At 44.3% G+C, this 17,578-nt stretch overlaps 1 protein-coding gene across 1 annotated transcript; it reads right to left on the minus strand.

The window, feature by feature from the left end:
• Positions 1-348: 348 nt before the first annotated feature.
• On the minus strand, positions 349-17,204 carry RGS10 (regulator of G protein signaling 10; the record flags this gene model as incomplete). Its single annotated transcript, XM_082286498.1, has 5 exons — positions 349-495; positions 3,917-4,060; positions 10,069-10,155; positions 11,594-11,712; positions 17,156-17,204. 5 exons carry the CDS (start codon positions 17,202-17,204, stop codon positions 349-351), a joined length of 546 nt encoding a protein of 181 aa, XP_082142624.1.
• Positions 17,205-17,578: the final 374 nt, after the last annotated feature.

Genomic DNA, 17,578 nt, shown 5'->3' on the forward strand with positions numbered 1-17,578 from the left:
ACAAGGCAAAAATAAAAACCCAACCACGCAGTCTCCCATTTTGCATCACCAAGATGCCTCACAAAACAAAATACAAGAATTGAAAGCATTTTAACTCGTGAAATATGAAAGGCAACTCATGCTATGGAGGAATACCTCAGCCTCTTAGCTGGGAAACAGTCCTTCCATGGGTGCTTGGTTAATAGCTATCATGCAAAAACAATTAATCATTCAAGCAATTAAGAAGGTAAGTATCTCCTAAAAAGGTTTTGAGCTTTCCAAGCCCTAAATGCAACTGCTATAAACCTAGACTGTTCCTGAGTGTAATTTCCTTATTGTATTGCCTCTCCTGAAGAGACCCATTGTGTCTCATGTGTTGTAAATTCTTGATGCTCTTTTAGCTGCAGTCTGAGCCTCAGGTGAGTTCTCCTCTTGCTCCTCGCTCTTCTTATGGTTTAGGAATATGTCTGACTTCAGGAAGCGGCTGTAGCTGTCATACTTCATGAGATTGAATATCTGGGAAGAGGGGGGGAAAGAACACAAAGCAAACTACCTAAGTAAAATGAGATTTTAAATGAGAAGGACACATTAATTCCAATGCACTTTCCTTCTGTTTGTACTAGAGCATTACTACAGAGCAGGGCATTAAGGAAAAAATACACTTCCAGCTCTCCACGGGGGCTGCATGTAGCAAACAGTGCTGTAGGTCCCATGGTCACTGCCTGGCAATAACATCCACATTAGTTTAAAAATCAGATTATAGTTTTCACAGTAGCCAGCTTTGCACACCTAGTACTGAAGGTGAAAGGTCCCAGGCCAGGGTCACTGAGTGGGATGATCAGATCCTCCCGTGTTTGTCCCTCTGAACATCTCTCAATGTCTGGAAGGCATTCAGAGGGACAAAGCAGAGCTTTGAAGAAACAGAGGCACTTTTTATGCACCTTTCTGACTGCAGTGACTCCTGAACATTGCAGAGTAACTCAAGAAGAGCACTGGATAACTAAGGAAAGCCTCTAAATAATTTACACAAATACTGAAACATCTGGTTTAGCCAATGTTTCTTAAAGCTATGCCAATCTTCCCATTCTTTTTGGACCAAATGGCAAGACTGGTCTCAGGCAAATTGCAGGAACCTGCCACAAAGAGCTAACCTGATACAGATGTATTTTGCCAGTTAAAACGTGGGTTTAAATTGCTGGTGGATTAAATTTGTGTAAATATACTTTTCACTAGGCCAAGAGCTTCTCACAGCCAGCATGGAAACATGAAGTCAGCCCCAAGTACAGCTTTTCTCTCCCAGGGCTTGAGTTCAGGCTCATCCCTCAGCATAACTGCTGCTCTTCTATTTATACCCACTGTGGACAAAAAAAAAAGCTACAACTCTTTTTGGAGTTTTCTGAAAACAAAGGGGCTGGGAGAGGAGCCTGGAATCTGTTCAGGTGTCAAGGTCAGGACTATATTTTGCTTGGTCTTGAAACAGAGGGGACAGGAAAAAAAGTAAACTTCAAAACTATAATTGAGGCAAAACCAAAGCCAGCATCACCCTCAGCCTATTATTTCACTGGTGGAGCCTCTCTGAGTCATGTTTCAGGACTGATCATTTTTTATGATACTCAGAGTAACTGAATTTCCAAGACAAATTTCTGGATTCTGACCTTCAGATGTGGCTACTCCATGTGTGGATAACTCATCTTTACCTTTACAGGCCTCACTTCTAACTGATACTACAACCATTACCTGTTTGGCAGGAGGAAAAAAAAAAAAACCAACAATCTCAAACTGCTTTTTCATTTCACATCCTCGAGGAACCGGGACAAATACAGGCAAACACCCAAAACTTGACTGTTCTTGTCTGTGCATTTGCTAAAGTAGCTCCCTTACAAGTAAATTACATGGTGGATTTTACTAATCACTATTTCTTTACATATTTAAATATTTAAATTCATGTCTAAAACTGTGGAAATATTATTTTTTAAGATACATTTTGGAATATGAAAAAAAAAAAAAATCCCCAAATACCCACTCTGTATAGACTCTGATCTTCAGGATCTTAACTCTTCCTGAGTTAAGAAAAGTCAAATTTTACCTCCCAGCACTGGCTAACTATAACATAATTAAATTCATCCAACCAACTCAGGGGAAAAAAAATTGTAAGGAAGATGTTTCCTGTTAAAATGTCACATCTGTGTGAAGAACTTAGACCCCTCTTGTTCCTGGTATCACTTAAAGCATCTCCCAGAGAGAAAGAGCATTGAAGACCAAGATCTTCTGCAGTCTGGTCAGCCAAATATAGAGAGCAGAGTTCATAACCACGTGCCAAAGCAGAACCCTCTTTCCCCCTCCCTCCCTGCCTCCTCTCACTGCCTTTGTGGAGCAGGAACATTTACCCCACAAGTATTTTGAAGCACACAAAGTATGAACTACTCTAACACCACTCCATTCAGCACAAACAAATGGCTTGGGGGCAGTTAAGGCCACCCCATGGCCCCAGCCCACACCCCACCAGATCCCCAGTTAAATCAGCAGCTCTCTGGAGACCTGAAGCTGTTGTTACCAGCACTGCTGTAGAGCAGAGTGTATCTTCCCAGCTCTGCCTTTTTCTACTCCAGACCCACCGTGCCAGCAGTGGTTAACACTGCTCTTCAGAGAGCAAATTACACCACTCTTCATAACTTTATAAGGATTGAAAACTAGAGAAGACCATAACTCTTCTGAGCCATTATCTAACAGCAATAAACAGTAGCTTCAAGCACTGGAATCTTGCAATGACCCACAAATGCTCTGCATTTGTTTTTAAAAGCTCACAGAATTTCTTCCCACACTAGTGGGATTCCTCTACCACTAGTCCAGTATGTTTCCAGTTCAGGTATTACTAATCCTTGGCTCTCCACGTGCATGTCATTTGTTAAACAGCAAATATTTTAACTCCAGTATTCTCTCCAGCTTCACTCTTACAGTCACTCACCCTGAACTGCAGTGCTGAGCTCTACCAGAACATTTCTCTCCCTTCCCCCAAGTCAGAAGTTTTCCCATGAAAAACTCTGTTTCTTCACATGGAAATTTGATTTCAGGTATTTCCACTGCTAATGTCTTGGAATCTGCCTGAAAAACAGCAGAGCCTTTGCCCCTCAGACCCCTCCAACTGACCCAGCCAGTGCCTAACCAATGTATTCAAATACCTGATTGAAATGGGCTGAAAACACTGTTTAAATTGCTGTGCTGTTTCTCCACAAAAGGAAAGAGCCAAATGGAAAATACAGGTAGTCCTGAGGATGGTACAGGAATTAAAAATAGTACTGCAAGTGCTGGAAAGCTGCAGATAAGAATGACTCACTTCATAACTTATGCTTTGAAATCAGCTGAATATCAAGAAAATTTACCACCCAAAGACATGCCTGCAAAATTTCTCATTTCTACCAGACCTCCCAAGTTCCTCAGGAAAAGGCAAAGCAGAGACCAACTCCTCTAAGTCTTGCACGTTACAGAAGAGGAGGGTTTTCAAAAAATTGTGTTATATTCATATCAATATAAATACCAAAGCAAAGTAAAATAAAGAATCTTAAGCTCTCAAGGAAACCAGTGGCAACTACAAAACAAACATCAGCAATGACTCAGAACAAGTGAATACACAGGAAAATGAAGGCACTGAGTTAGTCAGGGCGATTCTCAAGCCACCCACACAGGAACCCAGGAGAAAACTCCATCCAGTTTTCCAGGAAAGCCCTGAGTTGGAATTAGGATGATTGTAATGAATCTCTTAATTAATTGGTCGTAGTGAGATGGGGCCAAGAACCTGGAATACCTCAGAGCAGCTGCATTAATATCCCAACATGGAATCAACCCAGTTCTGTGCTTACCTGTTCAGTCCATGCCATGGCTAGAAAGCAAAGCTCATTATAACCAGACAAAACTGTGTTATTGAAGTAAATAACTTTACCTGGTCCTGAAGCTTCTGAAACATGAGAGGGTGAGGTGTCTCCAGGATGGTCTCACTCAAACGGGACTGCCCTTCAACATTGACTTGGGAGGAAGCTTTACTGGACAGGAAAGTCATGTAAATTTCTTTAGCTTTTTCCTGCATCTGCAAAAGGACATTTATTTAAAAGAATTATTTAAAATGGAATTTATTAAAAGAATTATTTCCTGTGGAAGTAGTCTCTGATTGGGTAACGTTTTGTTGGAGACTTCTGTAGGTCACTTCTTGAGGTTCACGTCCTAAACCCAAAATATATTCTGAATTTCAAAAAAAGTAACAAATACACATAGATTAGCCTACTTGTGTATATTCATTTGTACTGGAAGAGAAACACCTCTACAGGCCGAAGCCTACACCGATATCAGCAAAAGCTACCAGTGTTCAGCAGGTTGTGATGTCTGAATCTCAGTAGCCAGTGTGAGACTGCTCAGCATCATCAACTAGACCTTGTGTTCACTTCTGAGAAGACTCTTTTCCTAACAGATCATCAGTATGGGCAAGAAACACAGAGGAAAAAAACCTGGGAGCTTACTACAAGGGAAAACAAAGTGAAGTTAGTGTCTAACTCACACCACTGTCAGGGAACCTTGTCACACCACACACTTTGTCTTAACCATGACCTCAGAGCAGCTCACCTACAACACCGACTACATGATTAAAGAAAACACCAGCTACTTGGCTAACTGGTAAAGATAAGACACTCAATAGCCTCTGAGAACTGATAAATAAGGGTGTGACCTGCATAAAGCTGTTTGTTGGTATTTGCCCTGATTTCAGAGCTCTTCCCTTGTCAAACCAGTAACAGTGATAACATCTTGACCCCACCAGCATCCTTAAGCTTCAAAGCAGTGAGGGGCCACAATCCCCTGAAATTCAGTGAAAGACCCCCTTAACTAGACAGTTGGATAAGAGGAAGCCAGAGAGGAGGAAGAGACACAAGCCAGGCAAGATCCAAGCCCCACTGCTGCAATCTGAATTCTGCAATCTGAAAGCAACCCAGCAGCAGCTGCTCTGGCTCATCCTGAGCCCTGGGTACCTCTAATGAGCAATCACAGCTCCAGACCAGCATCAGCTAAAGGGCTGTGCCTTTGATGGGGCTTGAAGGAGGAAGCATTTAAACCCAGCCCATGAAGGAGTCTCAGAATTACTTCTATGTTTTACAGCTGAGGTACATTTACACTTGGGGATAATTAGAAGAAAAGCTGCATGTGTTTGAGCATTCAGGGGGCCTAAAGAGTTGACTCACTGCTGAAGGGGATATCCATTCTCTAGTATTCCTATTTAAAACTCATTCAGCCGGGGGGTAGAACGTTATGTGTCAGGTGCACTAGGCCACAATGAACTGTTTTTAACAATTTCCAACTTGTTTCACAACTCAGGGAGGACTGGGTCAGCCCCTTCTGTTCTAAATGAGCAATTAATCCAAGAGATCAGACGGCTACAAGTGGCAAAGTTAATGTCCTAAGGCAGGCACAGGGAAGGGGCCTTTAGCTATTATTGCACAAGCAATTGTATTGCCAGTCCCACCTAAACAACTTTAGAACCTCCTGTACAGTTTCAACCATACTTGAGAGAGGGGCAAAGGACTGAGAAAAAAAATTACCCTCCTGCTGAGTCAATGGAAAATCAGCAGGAGAAAAGAAAGGGAGAGGAAAAGCAGCACATGCACCAAGGGAAAAGCTGCAGTATATGCTCAAAAGTTTTCTGCTCTACTTGAACTGCCAGGGTGTCCTTTGCTGCTGGCTAGTCAAGGCAGGAGTAGCTCCTCACCAGCCCCAGCACAAGGTGCTGCTTGTCCAAGGCCACAGGAGCAAGCTGGGCACTGCAGAAAAAGAGCAGAGGGAGGCTTGAGAGGAAACACAAAACTGGAAGTAACTGTGAGGAACTTTAAAGAGCGTGGAGGGGAACAACAGGACTGTGTGGGAGGCTGGTGAAACAGGGAGGCTCTTTGGATTTTGTGAGGAAGAATAACAAAGAAAGGAAGTGAAAGAGCTGTGCTAGAGAGAGGAGGCCATTGGAGAGACACAGGGGACCTGGCTTTATAGCAGTGGGGAAATATGGAAATGCACAGCTGAACATTACAGATTCTGCTGCAAATAGAACTGCTCTGCCATGTCTGTGCTTCAGTGGTACAGCAGCTGATTAACTACAGCTTATAATTTGCTTTAAAAAGAAAGAACAGTCAAAGCTGCCAGCGTGCTCATACACCCCCCAAGTGTCACTCAGGCAGAGCCAGGTTCAGGTGGAGGAGGCAGAGATTGTCCCTGTTCAGTCAGTGGCATTCTCTGCTCTGCATCTCCCTGAAACTAAAGCCTCAGCACAGGGGACTCTGCTCTGGAACTAAAAGAGCTCCTAAACTGGGATCTTGTTTGCAGGTGGTTATTAAAGGATTTCTGGCAGTCCTCAGCTCCATCTGTGTGCTCGCCCCAGCGTCTGTGCCAGATTCCCATTTGGAGCACGAAGTTCCGTCTGCAGCAACCCCCCTCGCTGTTTCAAGTGGATACAAGATTCTTTCCCACTTCCTTTCCTAAGGTCAAACTCAGCTCCCAAGCATGTGTGGTTCCCAAATGAGGTGAATGGGAGCCCCAGATGCTCATCAGACCGGGCTCCCAGCAGCCAGCAGCTGTGCAGCATTACCCAGCCCTGCTAAACCCTTGCTACATTCCACATGGGCAGCAACAGAAGAAACTCCTGAATGCACAGGACTTTGTCCTGGAATCATTCACTACAAAACTCCCAACATGGATATTCTGGTGGGTTTTAGCAATAGCTGAAAATATTTCCGGTAAGCATTTATTACAATCTGTAATTTATTTTTGAAGCTCAGCTTCAAGAGGAGAAACATTTAAACCCTGGGAAGCAGTATGATTGACATGTTGTTTATTTCATTAACAGTCACAAATGCAACAACACATGACAAACCCCAACAAAATATTTAAAGTTAAATTTTATTCCCTTATCCCCAGCACTCCCATTTCAATAATTAAATATGTGCCCTAACACAAGGGCCACATGGGTGGCAGCAGAGCTCACTGCTACGAGTGGGCTTAACCTAATCGCTTTCTCAATCTTCACGAAATGTTAAATTTCTATTTTAAATTCAATTTTAAAGGATTATCCTTTTTGTTGTTGTTGTTTCTAAACTACAGAGATGTGTCTTGAGCTGAGGGGAAAAGTCTGTGCCTTCCTGCTGCAAGAAGATGGGCTGAACCCAGTTCATCTAAAACCTGGCCAGACCAGCAATGCAGTCTGCCTGCTGCCTCACTCTGCAGCTGCCAAAAATCTCCCCTGCTCCCATGAATCATCCACCCTAATGGAACAGCAGCCTGTGCAAAAGCAAACACTGCCCCAGGCTGACACAGGAAGGATAACAATAAATATCCCTGGCACAATGGGTGCTTAACCCACTGCTCATGTGCTGACCTTTGGGCAAGTTTAAACTGACCAAGTAGAGCCCCATGCCAGCACTCTCGCATCAAGTAATCAAAAGTTTATCTCATCCTTTAAAAATCGGGGGAAAAGAATCCCATTCATAGAATCATGGAATGGTTTGGGTTTGAAATTACTTTAAATGTCAGCTACTTCCAATCCCCTGCAGGGACAGGGGACATCTTTGACTAGATCAGATTGCTCAGAGTCCCATCCAGCCTAGCTTTGAACGTTTCCAAGGATGGAACCTTGGTTCCCACCTCTCTGGGAAACCTGTTCCGGTGTGTCACCGTCCTCACAGTAAAGAATTTCTTCTTTATACCTAATCTAAACTTGCCCAATGTCAGTTTGAAGCCATTCCCCCTTGTCCTGTCCCTCCACCCCATGTTCAAAGTCCCTCTCCAGCTCTCTTGGAGCCCCTTTAGGCCCTGGAAGGTCTCTCTGGAGCTTTCTCTTCCCCAGGCTGAACACCCCCAGCTCTCCCAGCCTGGCTCCAGAGCAGAGCTGCTTCAGCCCTTGCAGCATCTCTGGACTCACTCCAATCTGGGTTAAATTGATATCAGCTTCATCTGTCCAAGAGTCTCTGGGTCTATGAGTTAATCTGTGTGGGAAACCAGTTTTAAGGAGAAGCAAACTACAAAACAAGTAAAAGACTGTTTTTAGAATACTTTGCTCACAATAGAGAGAGATGCAAAGGGATTTCTGCAAGAGTCACTTTCAGAAGAAAAATCCACGCTTCACATTACCATAAACACTGGAAAGATTTCTATTTTTAGTGCTTTTCCTAGCTTTGTAAATTATCTAAACAAAGCCACCCATAAGCAGTAGCTACAAAAACTTACTGTAAGTCTGTGTCATTCTAAAGCACATTTATTCAGCAAGTTATAATAATTTGGGCAGCACCAGACTCCAAGATGACCAAGCTGTGGAATGACTGGTACTGAATAATTAACCTAAATAGAACCTAGTTAAGCCTCTGTCCATTCATTTGGCAATTCATTGAAGGATTCACTAAGCTCCTATCCCTGCACATCACTTCACCACTTTCTGTACTGGCATCCTAAATTAGCAATCCTAAATCAGCTAAAAATATGGAAATCATTTAGCAAGGGAAAATATGATTATTATCCCACTGAAGGCGTGGGACTTTACAGAAAAGTCGACTGACTGGTTGTGTTTTCCTCAAGACTTTCTGCATTCGTGGACCTTAATGAGGGAGGGAAGCAGCTGAATACACAAAGCTGAAACTACTAAATGCTACAGAGTTCACAGTCAAATTGAACATTTCCCTCTTCTTGCAAAAAATAGTATTGTTGTATTTTTATGGATTTATCAATACCAAAAAAATACAACTAAATCCAGCACACTGTTTTGAGGGGAATGTTTTTTTCAGTGCAAAACACAGGATATTTACAAAAAGTAGACTCCCCTCCCCAAAATACATAGTTTGGAAAAACAGGGAAATTGCTGTTGTTGAAAATGTGCTGGGAAACTGTTCCAGCTGACAATATTTGACTGAGAGGAATCCTGCAGTGTGGACACAGCCCTCTTACACCTGCACTTCACAACAGCTCTCCTAGCCCAGCTCTCCCACCCGATTCCTATTCCTTGGCATTTCTGATGTTCCTCCAAGCACATATAATCCCACTTGGAAGAGGTTTAAGGGGCATTTTCCCACTCTCACCTCTTCATGGTGCTAAAATGTGCCATGGCAACAAGAGGTGCACTAAGGTAAAAAACATAAAAGGGGGATTTAAAAAAAAAAAAAGCTTTAGGAGTCTGACTCTCAAGGACAGCGATGCTCACTTGGAGTTTTGAAACTATTTAATTTCATGCTCACAGAATCTTTCTCTTAAAGAGCAGATAAATTTAAATTTTCTCAAGAAAACAATGAAACAAACAAAAAAAAAACCACACAAAACCTTTTTCAGAAACAAGAAGACTAAACATGGTTCATAGTTTAGGCCTGGCTCTGTGGGCTTCAAAGTCTAAATGTGAAAGTAGATCCTTTGTTCCTGGTGGATCTAAATGTAAAACAAGATCTAAGCAGTGGAAAAAAAACCAAACAAAAAAACCTTACAGGAGGTGGATGGTTGAAAAATTTTCCAGTAGAATATTTCCTACTAGAAAGAGAGAGCTGTCATCAAAATGAAAAGGCTCTGCAGGTATACATCAATTTGGATAAATATTTAAGCAAAAAAGTTTAAACAGACCCCTTCTGTTTTGTAACTTGTAATTTCATAAGGCAAAATATTTTCTTTTGGTGCTGTAAAATATTTTTGTTTGTGCCATTTGTTATTTTTATGTTCCACTGAGACATCACAGTGGTGTAAATTTCCATGTATTAGCTGCTATGCTCTAAAAAAAGCTCTGAATGAAATATCTTTATATTTGCAAACAAGATGATGCAACATTACTGAATTAACAAAAGTTTTGCTACTCCCTAGAAACTACAAAAAGTTCAGTTTTCAAAACATGGGAAACTTGACCATTTCAGCAGTTTGTTTTGATTTGAAGTAGAACTGGCTTTGTTTCCAAACAATTCCACCAGGATGATTTTAGTGCAATTTCTTCAAATATATTTATCTGCATTCACACAAAGCACATCATGCAACAGAGATGTTTTAGCTCCACCTCTGCTAAGTAAACTTTGTTGACAAGCAGAATTTATTTAGGAAACATACCTGCTTTTTTCCCTGTGTTTTCTTAAATTCTTCACATGCTAACCAGAACAAAACGTTTTCTTCACTAAATTCTTTCTTTAAAAATTCCTAGGAAAGCAAAAAACAAACACACAAATGTTAGGATGCAATTTCTCAGTTGGTTTTCCCTCTTCCTACTACAGCTATTAGAACTAGGAGCTGCCTACAATTAACTTAACCGTGAGTTTACCCAACCCAGTGCAACAGAACCACTGCATCTGTGCATCTGCACAGCTGATACTGAACACTCTGATATTCTGCACTTTGAAAGCACATTCCAGGAGGATGATGAGCTACATCTCATCTCAGACCATATCAGTAGCTCACAGGAATGATCTCCTCAGTCTCCCTTAAATAGCTCGAGCACTTTTACAGCCACTGCTCAAAGGGAAATCCAAAAAATATATTAATTCATTACCAGGTGAGTAAAATGAACTATTTTAATGAGAGTCACAGATCACTTGGGATTATCATGTAGTACCTTTATGACTTTTGTAATGAGTAAAATCTCTACAAATGGAAGTGTTTCTAAACGTGATCATCAGTGGCAATAAATCCACTTAAGCAGACTGAAGCAGAAGATGTAGCTGTGTTCTCTATGCTGTTTAAACACAGCACATTCCTCCAAAAGTGAGGCATGCTTTAAAAGGGGAAAAATGTACATTAAATTTATTTATGAAATATAATGACTGAAACTTTTATAGCTCTGAGATCATCAGTTTTCTCTTTAAAGTGTTAGAAAACAGAGACTAAGTAATGCCAGGAGTTAAATAGCACCAAGATTACTTTTCCTTTTTTTTTTTTTAAGAATTCAAAATCAGTGTTTTGTAATTCTTGTTTACCTCATTTTCCAAACCAGTCTGGTAGGAAACCATTTTATCCCAGTGCATTTTATCAGTATGGTATGGCAAAAGCACTTTCAAGTAGGCAGTTCCCATTCTTACATCCTAAATGGCAAGAAGGCCTTCAAACACCAACTCACCACCCTCACCTAATTAAACTTCAAGCCATTTTGAGCTGCACCAGCCCACACTTTGTAGTAAACTGAAAGGGAATATTTTCAGTAGAGCTGCTAAACACAGAGCAAGAGCCACAGAGTCATCAGATTGCTCCTGGTAACTCATTGCTTAAGGACAACGTGTGAGAATCGAGAGCCCGGGATCTCAGTGATAAATAATGCTTGGCAGGAGGGATCAGTGGCTCAGGGACTGCAGTTTATCCAACAGGAACTTGTTAATCCTTGCAAGAGCAGATAGATCCCGTTAGAAAGATGCAGCCAAAAGTCTTGCACGTGCCTTTGGAGCACAGGCTGCAGTGGCAGGGGGCAGAAGGTGCTGCCTCAGCAGCTCAGCCAGCGGCACAGCTCCAGCTCTGCTCAGGGCACGCATCTAGAGGGATGTGTGCCTCTGTTCACAGCACTGGCACAGCTGCACCCTTCGTGCTGAGGCTCATTCTGCTTCAAAACCTGACTTTGTTTTACGGAAATATCCATATTTGATATAGCGACCCTAAACCGTTTCACTCCTTCCGGGTCTTCGAGGAGGCTCTCCAGGGACGTGGCCCATTTCGAGGTGCCTTTCAAGGTTTGGTGGCTGCTGCTTGGGTGGCCCTCGATGTCATTTATCTCTGGGGGGGAAAAAAAAAGTTGAAAACACCAGCATCTTCTTTAGAAATTACAAATATCACTCACACGGATGTCTCCCCCATTTCCCCCTGCACCCTTGATTTCAGCTGCTCTCTTTAAAGGAAACACCATAAAACTGAAAATAAACACACACACACATACAGACACTTGAAACCTGCTTTGCCTGGAAGGAGGGAAAAATTCCTTACAACCATACAATTCAGGAGCATGTAAGGAGGCACTGACACTGTTTTATAGCAGTTCAAGCACCTTCTGCCTGGGGAACACAACGACCACAGTCCATATTTTGTTCTGGCATCGTCAACAACACTGGGTGCTCTAAAGCAACTCCTGGTCAGTCACACATGTGAAATTTATTTTTAAGAAAAGAATCATCACTGGAGGCTGGAGGTTGGGTAAAAGCAGAGAGAGAAAGAAAAATAATGGTTTGTTCAGCAGGAGAACCAGCCCAAGATGTTAACCCAGTCTAATGGGAGGAAAGACACCCAGCAGAAGAGCCTCACTCCAGCTCAGTCAACCTGGTTTTGGGCAAGAGAGTGATGTCACTGTTTGTTTCCAAGTCCACTGAAATTCTCCTTTTATAAGGTGTACTGGACTGTGCCCACATCTGACCTCCCAGCCGGCCTTCTCACAGATAGGAAAGATGGAATACAATTTCTATTTTCTCTATCCCAGGGACAAGTGCATTTCATTTGAGGCTGGTGATGGCAAAAAAAGCCCTGTTTGCTGGCTACCCTTCAGAAAACCTATTACTTGGAAAAACTCCAGGAATGCTATTGCTCATCTGAAAAACTCTAGCACAGACGTAAAGTGCTCAGCCTCCTCTCCTCTCACAAAATGCCCTGGGAAGAGAGGAGGGAAGGATATGAGCTGCACTTCAGGTCACTATGCACTGGAGAGATGCACAGAACTCTTACTGTAACCAGCAGAGCTTCTATTTATAACTCCTCAATTTCTCCCTACCATCTTACTGGAAATCTGGATCTGACTAACTTCTGCTTAAGCTCTGCTTTCAAAAACTCTTCTTTCACCATGAAACTAATCCTCACTAAGTATCTCAAAAAAAAACCTATGCAGAAATACTATATATATTATACATACAAATACACACTACCACATGTCCTTTCCAGGTGGTAACTGGAAATAATGCAAAGGTTAAAGCCCTACAGAATATTGGCATGACAGCAAAGCCTCCTGAGCTTTGGTTGGTAGGGACCTGCGGAGTCTGTTTGTTTTACCAACTGCTCTAAATGAATGAACATTTCTGCTGCCTTGATAGGAGAGGGGGTTTTGTATGAAAAACACTCTGCTAGCTTAAAGCTCAGCAGCCAGACCCCAAGGATTGTCTCCAAACCACAGCTGCAGCCTTCACATGCGACATGAGCACAGCGAGTTAACACCGCCTCAGTTTGCCCCTCTTTGTGCAAAAGGATGTGGTTCTTGATTAGCATGTGAAAAAATTTATTTTAGAAACCTGACTCAAAGTATTTGGGCATCTAATCTCAGCAAAATCCGTGAGATTTGAGTGGGAATGGCCAAGTATATTGCAGCAGAACACCAAAACCCCCGAGGAGCTGGAATGCGTTGTTACGATGCCGCTCGCCTTGGAGGGGAATGGCAGCTCTGTGGGTGCAGCTGCTTGTGGCCTGCAGAGCCAGGCCATTCCCTCACTGAACACAGGATTTAGCACACAACACAAGGGGGGAACATTTGATTTCCAGTGTTTCTTTTCCAGCCAAATCTGAAGTGGACGTTACTGATTACTTTGAAAAGCATGTGTTTCAATGAGCCAATGCAGACCCAGGCCCTTGAGAACCTAAAAAAAAATTTCGGTGAGCAAAGGCCAGAATAACTCCTTCCACAAACCCAGAATACATCAATCTGCTTCTCTTCTGCTGCTTTGACTGATCTCCCATTTTACTGCTGGCCATTCTCTATCCTCCCGGATCATCGTTTTCCCTGGCTTCCTCTCCCTTCCAGCCTACCCAGCACAGCCCAAATCTACCCCTCCATTTATGTTCTCACTCCACTCCTCCCTGCCAGCCTCCAAACCCTGCTCTCTCCTACGACCCTGCTCCCCTTTTCAAACAAAATTTGGTTTTGAAGGGAGGACCTACACAACTTCTTCCTAGCGTCCATTCTGTTAAGCCTTGTACAGGACAGAGTTACACGGTTTGTTTCCTCACTTAACCAGCTCCCCACAACCCCAAAAATACTGTGGTACAGAGACAAAGGTTGTCTGCCCACTGCAATCCTTCCATTTACCTCTTGCCCCACTTATTCAAGCCGGGATGTCCCCAGGGCAGGGGCTGTGGGATGTCTCAGGTGCTCCAAAGGCGCAATCCCAGCTCAGCCCAGGCTACAGCTCCCAGCACTGCCCACCCCAAGGCTGGGGACACCAGGCTGAGCACCATTAATCCCCATGTCCAGTGTTCCTCTGCAACCACCATGAAACATCAACATTCCCCCTCAGCACAAACATAAATAGGCTGCACGTGACAGTAGGAAACACTCTGAAATGTTATGAGGGTATTAAAACTGCTGGGTATTTTTATTATATCCCATTAAAAATGCCATCTCCAACATTTATTCTAACACAAAAGTGACCCGATACCCCCCAGCCAGGATCATAACTTCCCACTCCACATACTGGTTTCACATAGCAGATTTGATATGTGATTTCCAGAATTTTTAAAAGAGTTTAAAAGACAGGAAAGAGGTTTTCCCCAGAAATGACTCCAGAAGCTGATTCCCAAATCCATCTCTATTACTAAATTACCTTAAAAAAGATACTTTCAGTGAAGTGCAAATTAATGAGTCTGAAACAATTTATTTGAGGAGGCAATATAGAAGTAAGTGTAGTTACATGAATGATCCTCCTGACACCTATTTCTCCCTGATATTTGTAAAAAGATAACTTTTTCCTGTTAAAATCATCTACTGACAAAGTTAGGTAATATACCCTTGGAAACAACAAGCCTGATACCATTGTTTAACAACAACCAAAATGTACATACATTTGTATGATCATTTAAATGAGGAAGGCAGACATTTGCTGTTACTGAAAAACGGGAGATAATTTTGTGCATCAAAAAGGGCATTACAAAATGGCAGTTCTCCCACTAGTATTTCTGCAAGAGTTAACACCCAGAATATGCATCAGATGATAAACGAGCTAACTACATTTCTTACACTACAGTACATTTATTACATTATAATACACTAATTAAATTTCAGAGCAGGGCTTGCCATCTTTTACACAGGTTAGGAACCGAGAGGCAGAGAAAGGCAGCAAGGCACGCACAGCAGAGCACAGTTGTAAGAGTTGCTGCTGAAGCAAACTTTCCACTGAGTTGGAAATCTGCTTCAGAGACGCAGCCGCTCGCACGATGTGCAGAGAGCAGCCAGCTGCTCCTACCAACGCAGCAAATGATTAAGTGCTTCTTTTAACTGCACCACTCTTCAGAGCACTCCATGCTAAGCCAGCAAACAGGCAGTTGCATTATCTGGAGCATTATTTTAGAGGTAAACCTCGCAGAAGCTGCTTTCCCACCACACAATAGCACTGCAGCAGCAGGCTGCGGATAAAGGCTCTTTGTGCGCGGCAGAACGGTAAGTGCAGCACTAATAACGCTGTAATTATCAGCTGAAGAGTGCTATCAAAAATGCCAAATATTTGCATCCCCCAAACAGGAACGTGGACTGAAATCCCAGGAAGTGTCGATACCATCAATATATACAACTTTGCAGGTCAGAACTCACAGTCCTTGCCCTTGTTTTTGACAAGCACGAAGAACAAAAACCTGTGGGAACCCATCAAACTGAGTGATTCAGACACAGCTAATTGAGTTAGACATGCTGCTCACTCTGCCTTCCAGAAGCACTGCACATTACAACGGCTTCCCAAGCTGCTGCCACTCTCCAGCTGTTGATACCGTGGCCTTTGTGGCACCATATCAAGCAGCACAGACTCACACCCTTTGCAGAATCCCGCTGAACACATCCCTTCCTAAACGCCTGTTCTGCCCGTCCCCTTCCCACACACACCTTCTGCACAGCCCTCGTAAAACAACAACTGCCCCACAAACACTCACAATGACAAAAGCACCATGCAAACAGCATATTCCTTATTCTGTAGCTAAGCATTAATGTACAACAAGAAAAAGCGGCTTCCATTTCTTTTTGAGGAACTTCTGATCACACCTCCCCTTATCCACCTAAATCATAAAGCTGCGAGCCATGAGCCTTTATTATTACTTTAAAAGCACTCTGAATACCTTGTCTTGTCCTACAGTCACCAGAATGCCTACCCAGCAACAATCACCAGTCTGGAATTAATAAATCCAAGGTATGAAGCAGTGGGAAACTTCATAAGCAAGCAGCTGGAAAGGGAAAATTCCCTTACTTTCCATGTATCCAAGCATCAGCGGATGAATCCTCACACAAATTTTTTCCTAGTAGCAGCTGAATTTTAGACCTTTTTGCTACAGCAGAGCTGTCCTTCACACTCATTGGTTGTTCAGAGCATGAGGTTCAACATCCTCTTTCGACCGTCTCTAGCAACAGATGGCTACTGGATTCCACTTTTAACTATAAGGAAGGAAACTGAAGGGACGTTCCTCTTTTGTAGCATCTCTGGAAGCGTTCACCAGACATATATCCTTTAAAACACCCCCTTCCCGCCTTCCCCCCCGCAAAAAACCCCAACCCAAAAAAAACCCCCAGAAAACCCAAACAACTCTAGACAAAGATCTCATCTGGCTTTTCTTAGAAAGACTGCAACTTCTTCCTGCACATCATAAAACACAGTGTTATTTTCTAGGATTTGGAGATTGCAACTGTTGCCCCAAATGTCTCAGCAGTGACAGATATCAGACATCACCCCCTTGGAACCGACAGACTGGCAGCATCGGGGATACAAAACACACAGCCACGCCACACCGCCTGTCTACAGAGAGAACCGTGATGTCCTACATTATTACTCCTTGGAAACCCCCATTCCAGCTTAAAAGGCTCCCTCCAAAAGCAAACTCCTCAAAGTCAATTTGGAGTTCGAACAGCCACGCTCTGATGTCCCGGGCTATTGCCTCGCCGCTGGTAACAGCAGCAGCTCCGACTGAAACTTGGCTGCCGAGGCACAAGCCCGAGCAGGACCCAGTTCCCTCTTCCGCGCTCAGCGGGAAGCGCCGCGCTCCTTCCCCGGCGCTCCCAGAGCCGCATCCCCCGCGGCCCCGCGGACTCGCTGCGGGCCGGAGGGGCCCCGAGCAGCCCCGGCCCCTGCCCCGAGCGCCGGCGGGGCCCAGGGACCGCCGTGAGCTCCGCGCTTTCCCCGGCGGGGCCGCGGGCAGCGCTGCCCGGCCCGGCGCTTCCCCGGCGGGGGCAGCCGCGGGCTCGCCCGGGGGTCGCCGCCCCCGTCCCCGTTACCTGAGGGCGGCCGCTTCCTGCTGAGCCGGCTCACGGCCCGGTTGAACATCCCGGGCGCCGCTCGGCCCCGCTGTCGAGCCCGAGGGCGGCCGCGCTGCCCCGCCCCGCCCCGCCCCGCCGGGGGAGCAGCGCCAGCCCCGCACCTGCCCGGCCCCGCCGCGCCCGGGGAGCGCAGAGCCCACGCGACCCTGGGGCGCAGGGACCTCCCATGCAACGTGGCACTGGCGGGGCTTCACCCCCTCGCACCCTTCCCCTACTCAGCCCGAGCCACGCCGTCCCCGCTTTCACAGCCCTGTTCTCTCCGCGAGCCCAGACCCTTCTCATCCATCCCTAAGTCTTCCCAGCTCAAGCGTCCTGCTCCTCAGTCTGCTCCTGTCATCGCGCTCTTGGACACGGGACAGCAGCTATCCCCACCCGGCATTA

Source organism: Coloeus monedula (genome assembly GCF_965178545.1).
Source record: "Coloeus monedula genome assembly, chromosome: 8".
In the NCBI taxonomy this organism is placed as follows: Eukaryota; Metazoa; Chordata; class Aves; order Passeriformes; family Corvidae; genus Coloeus; species Coloeus monedula.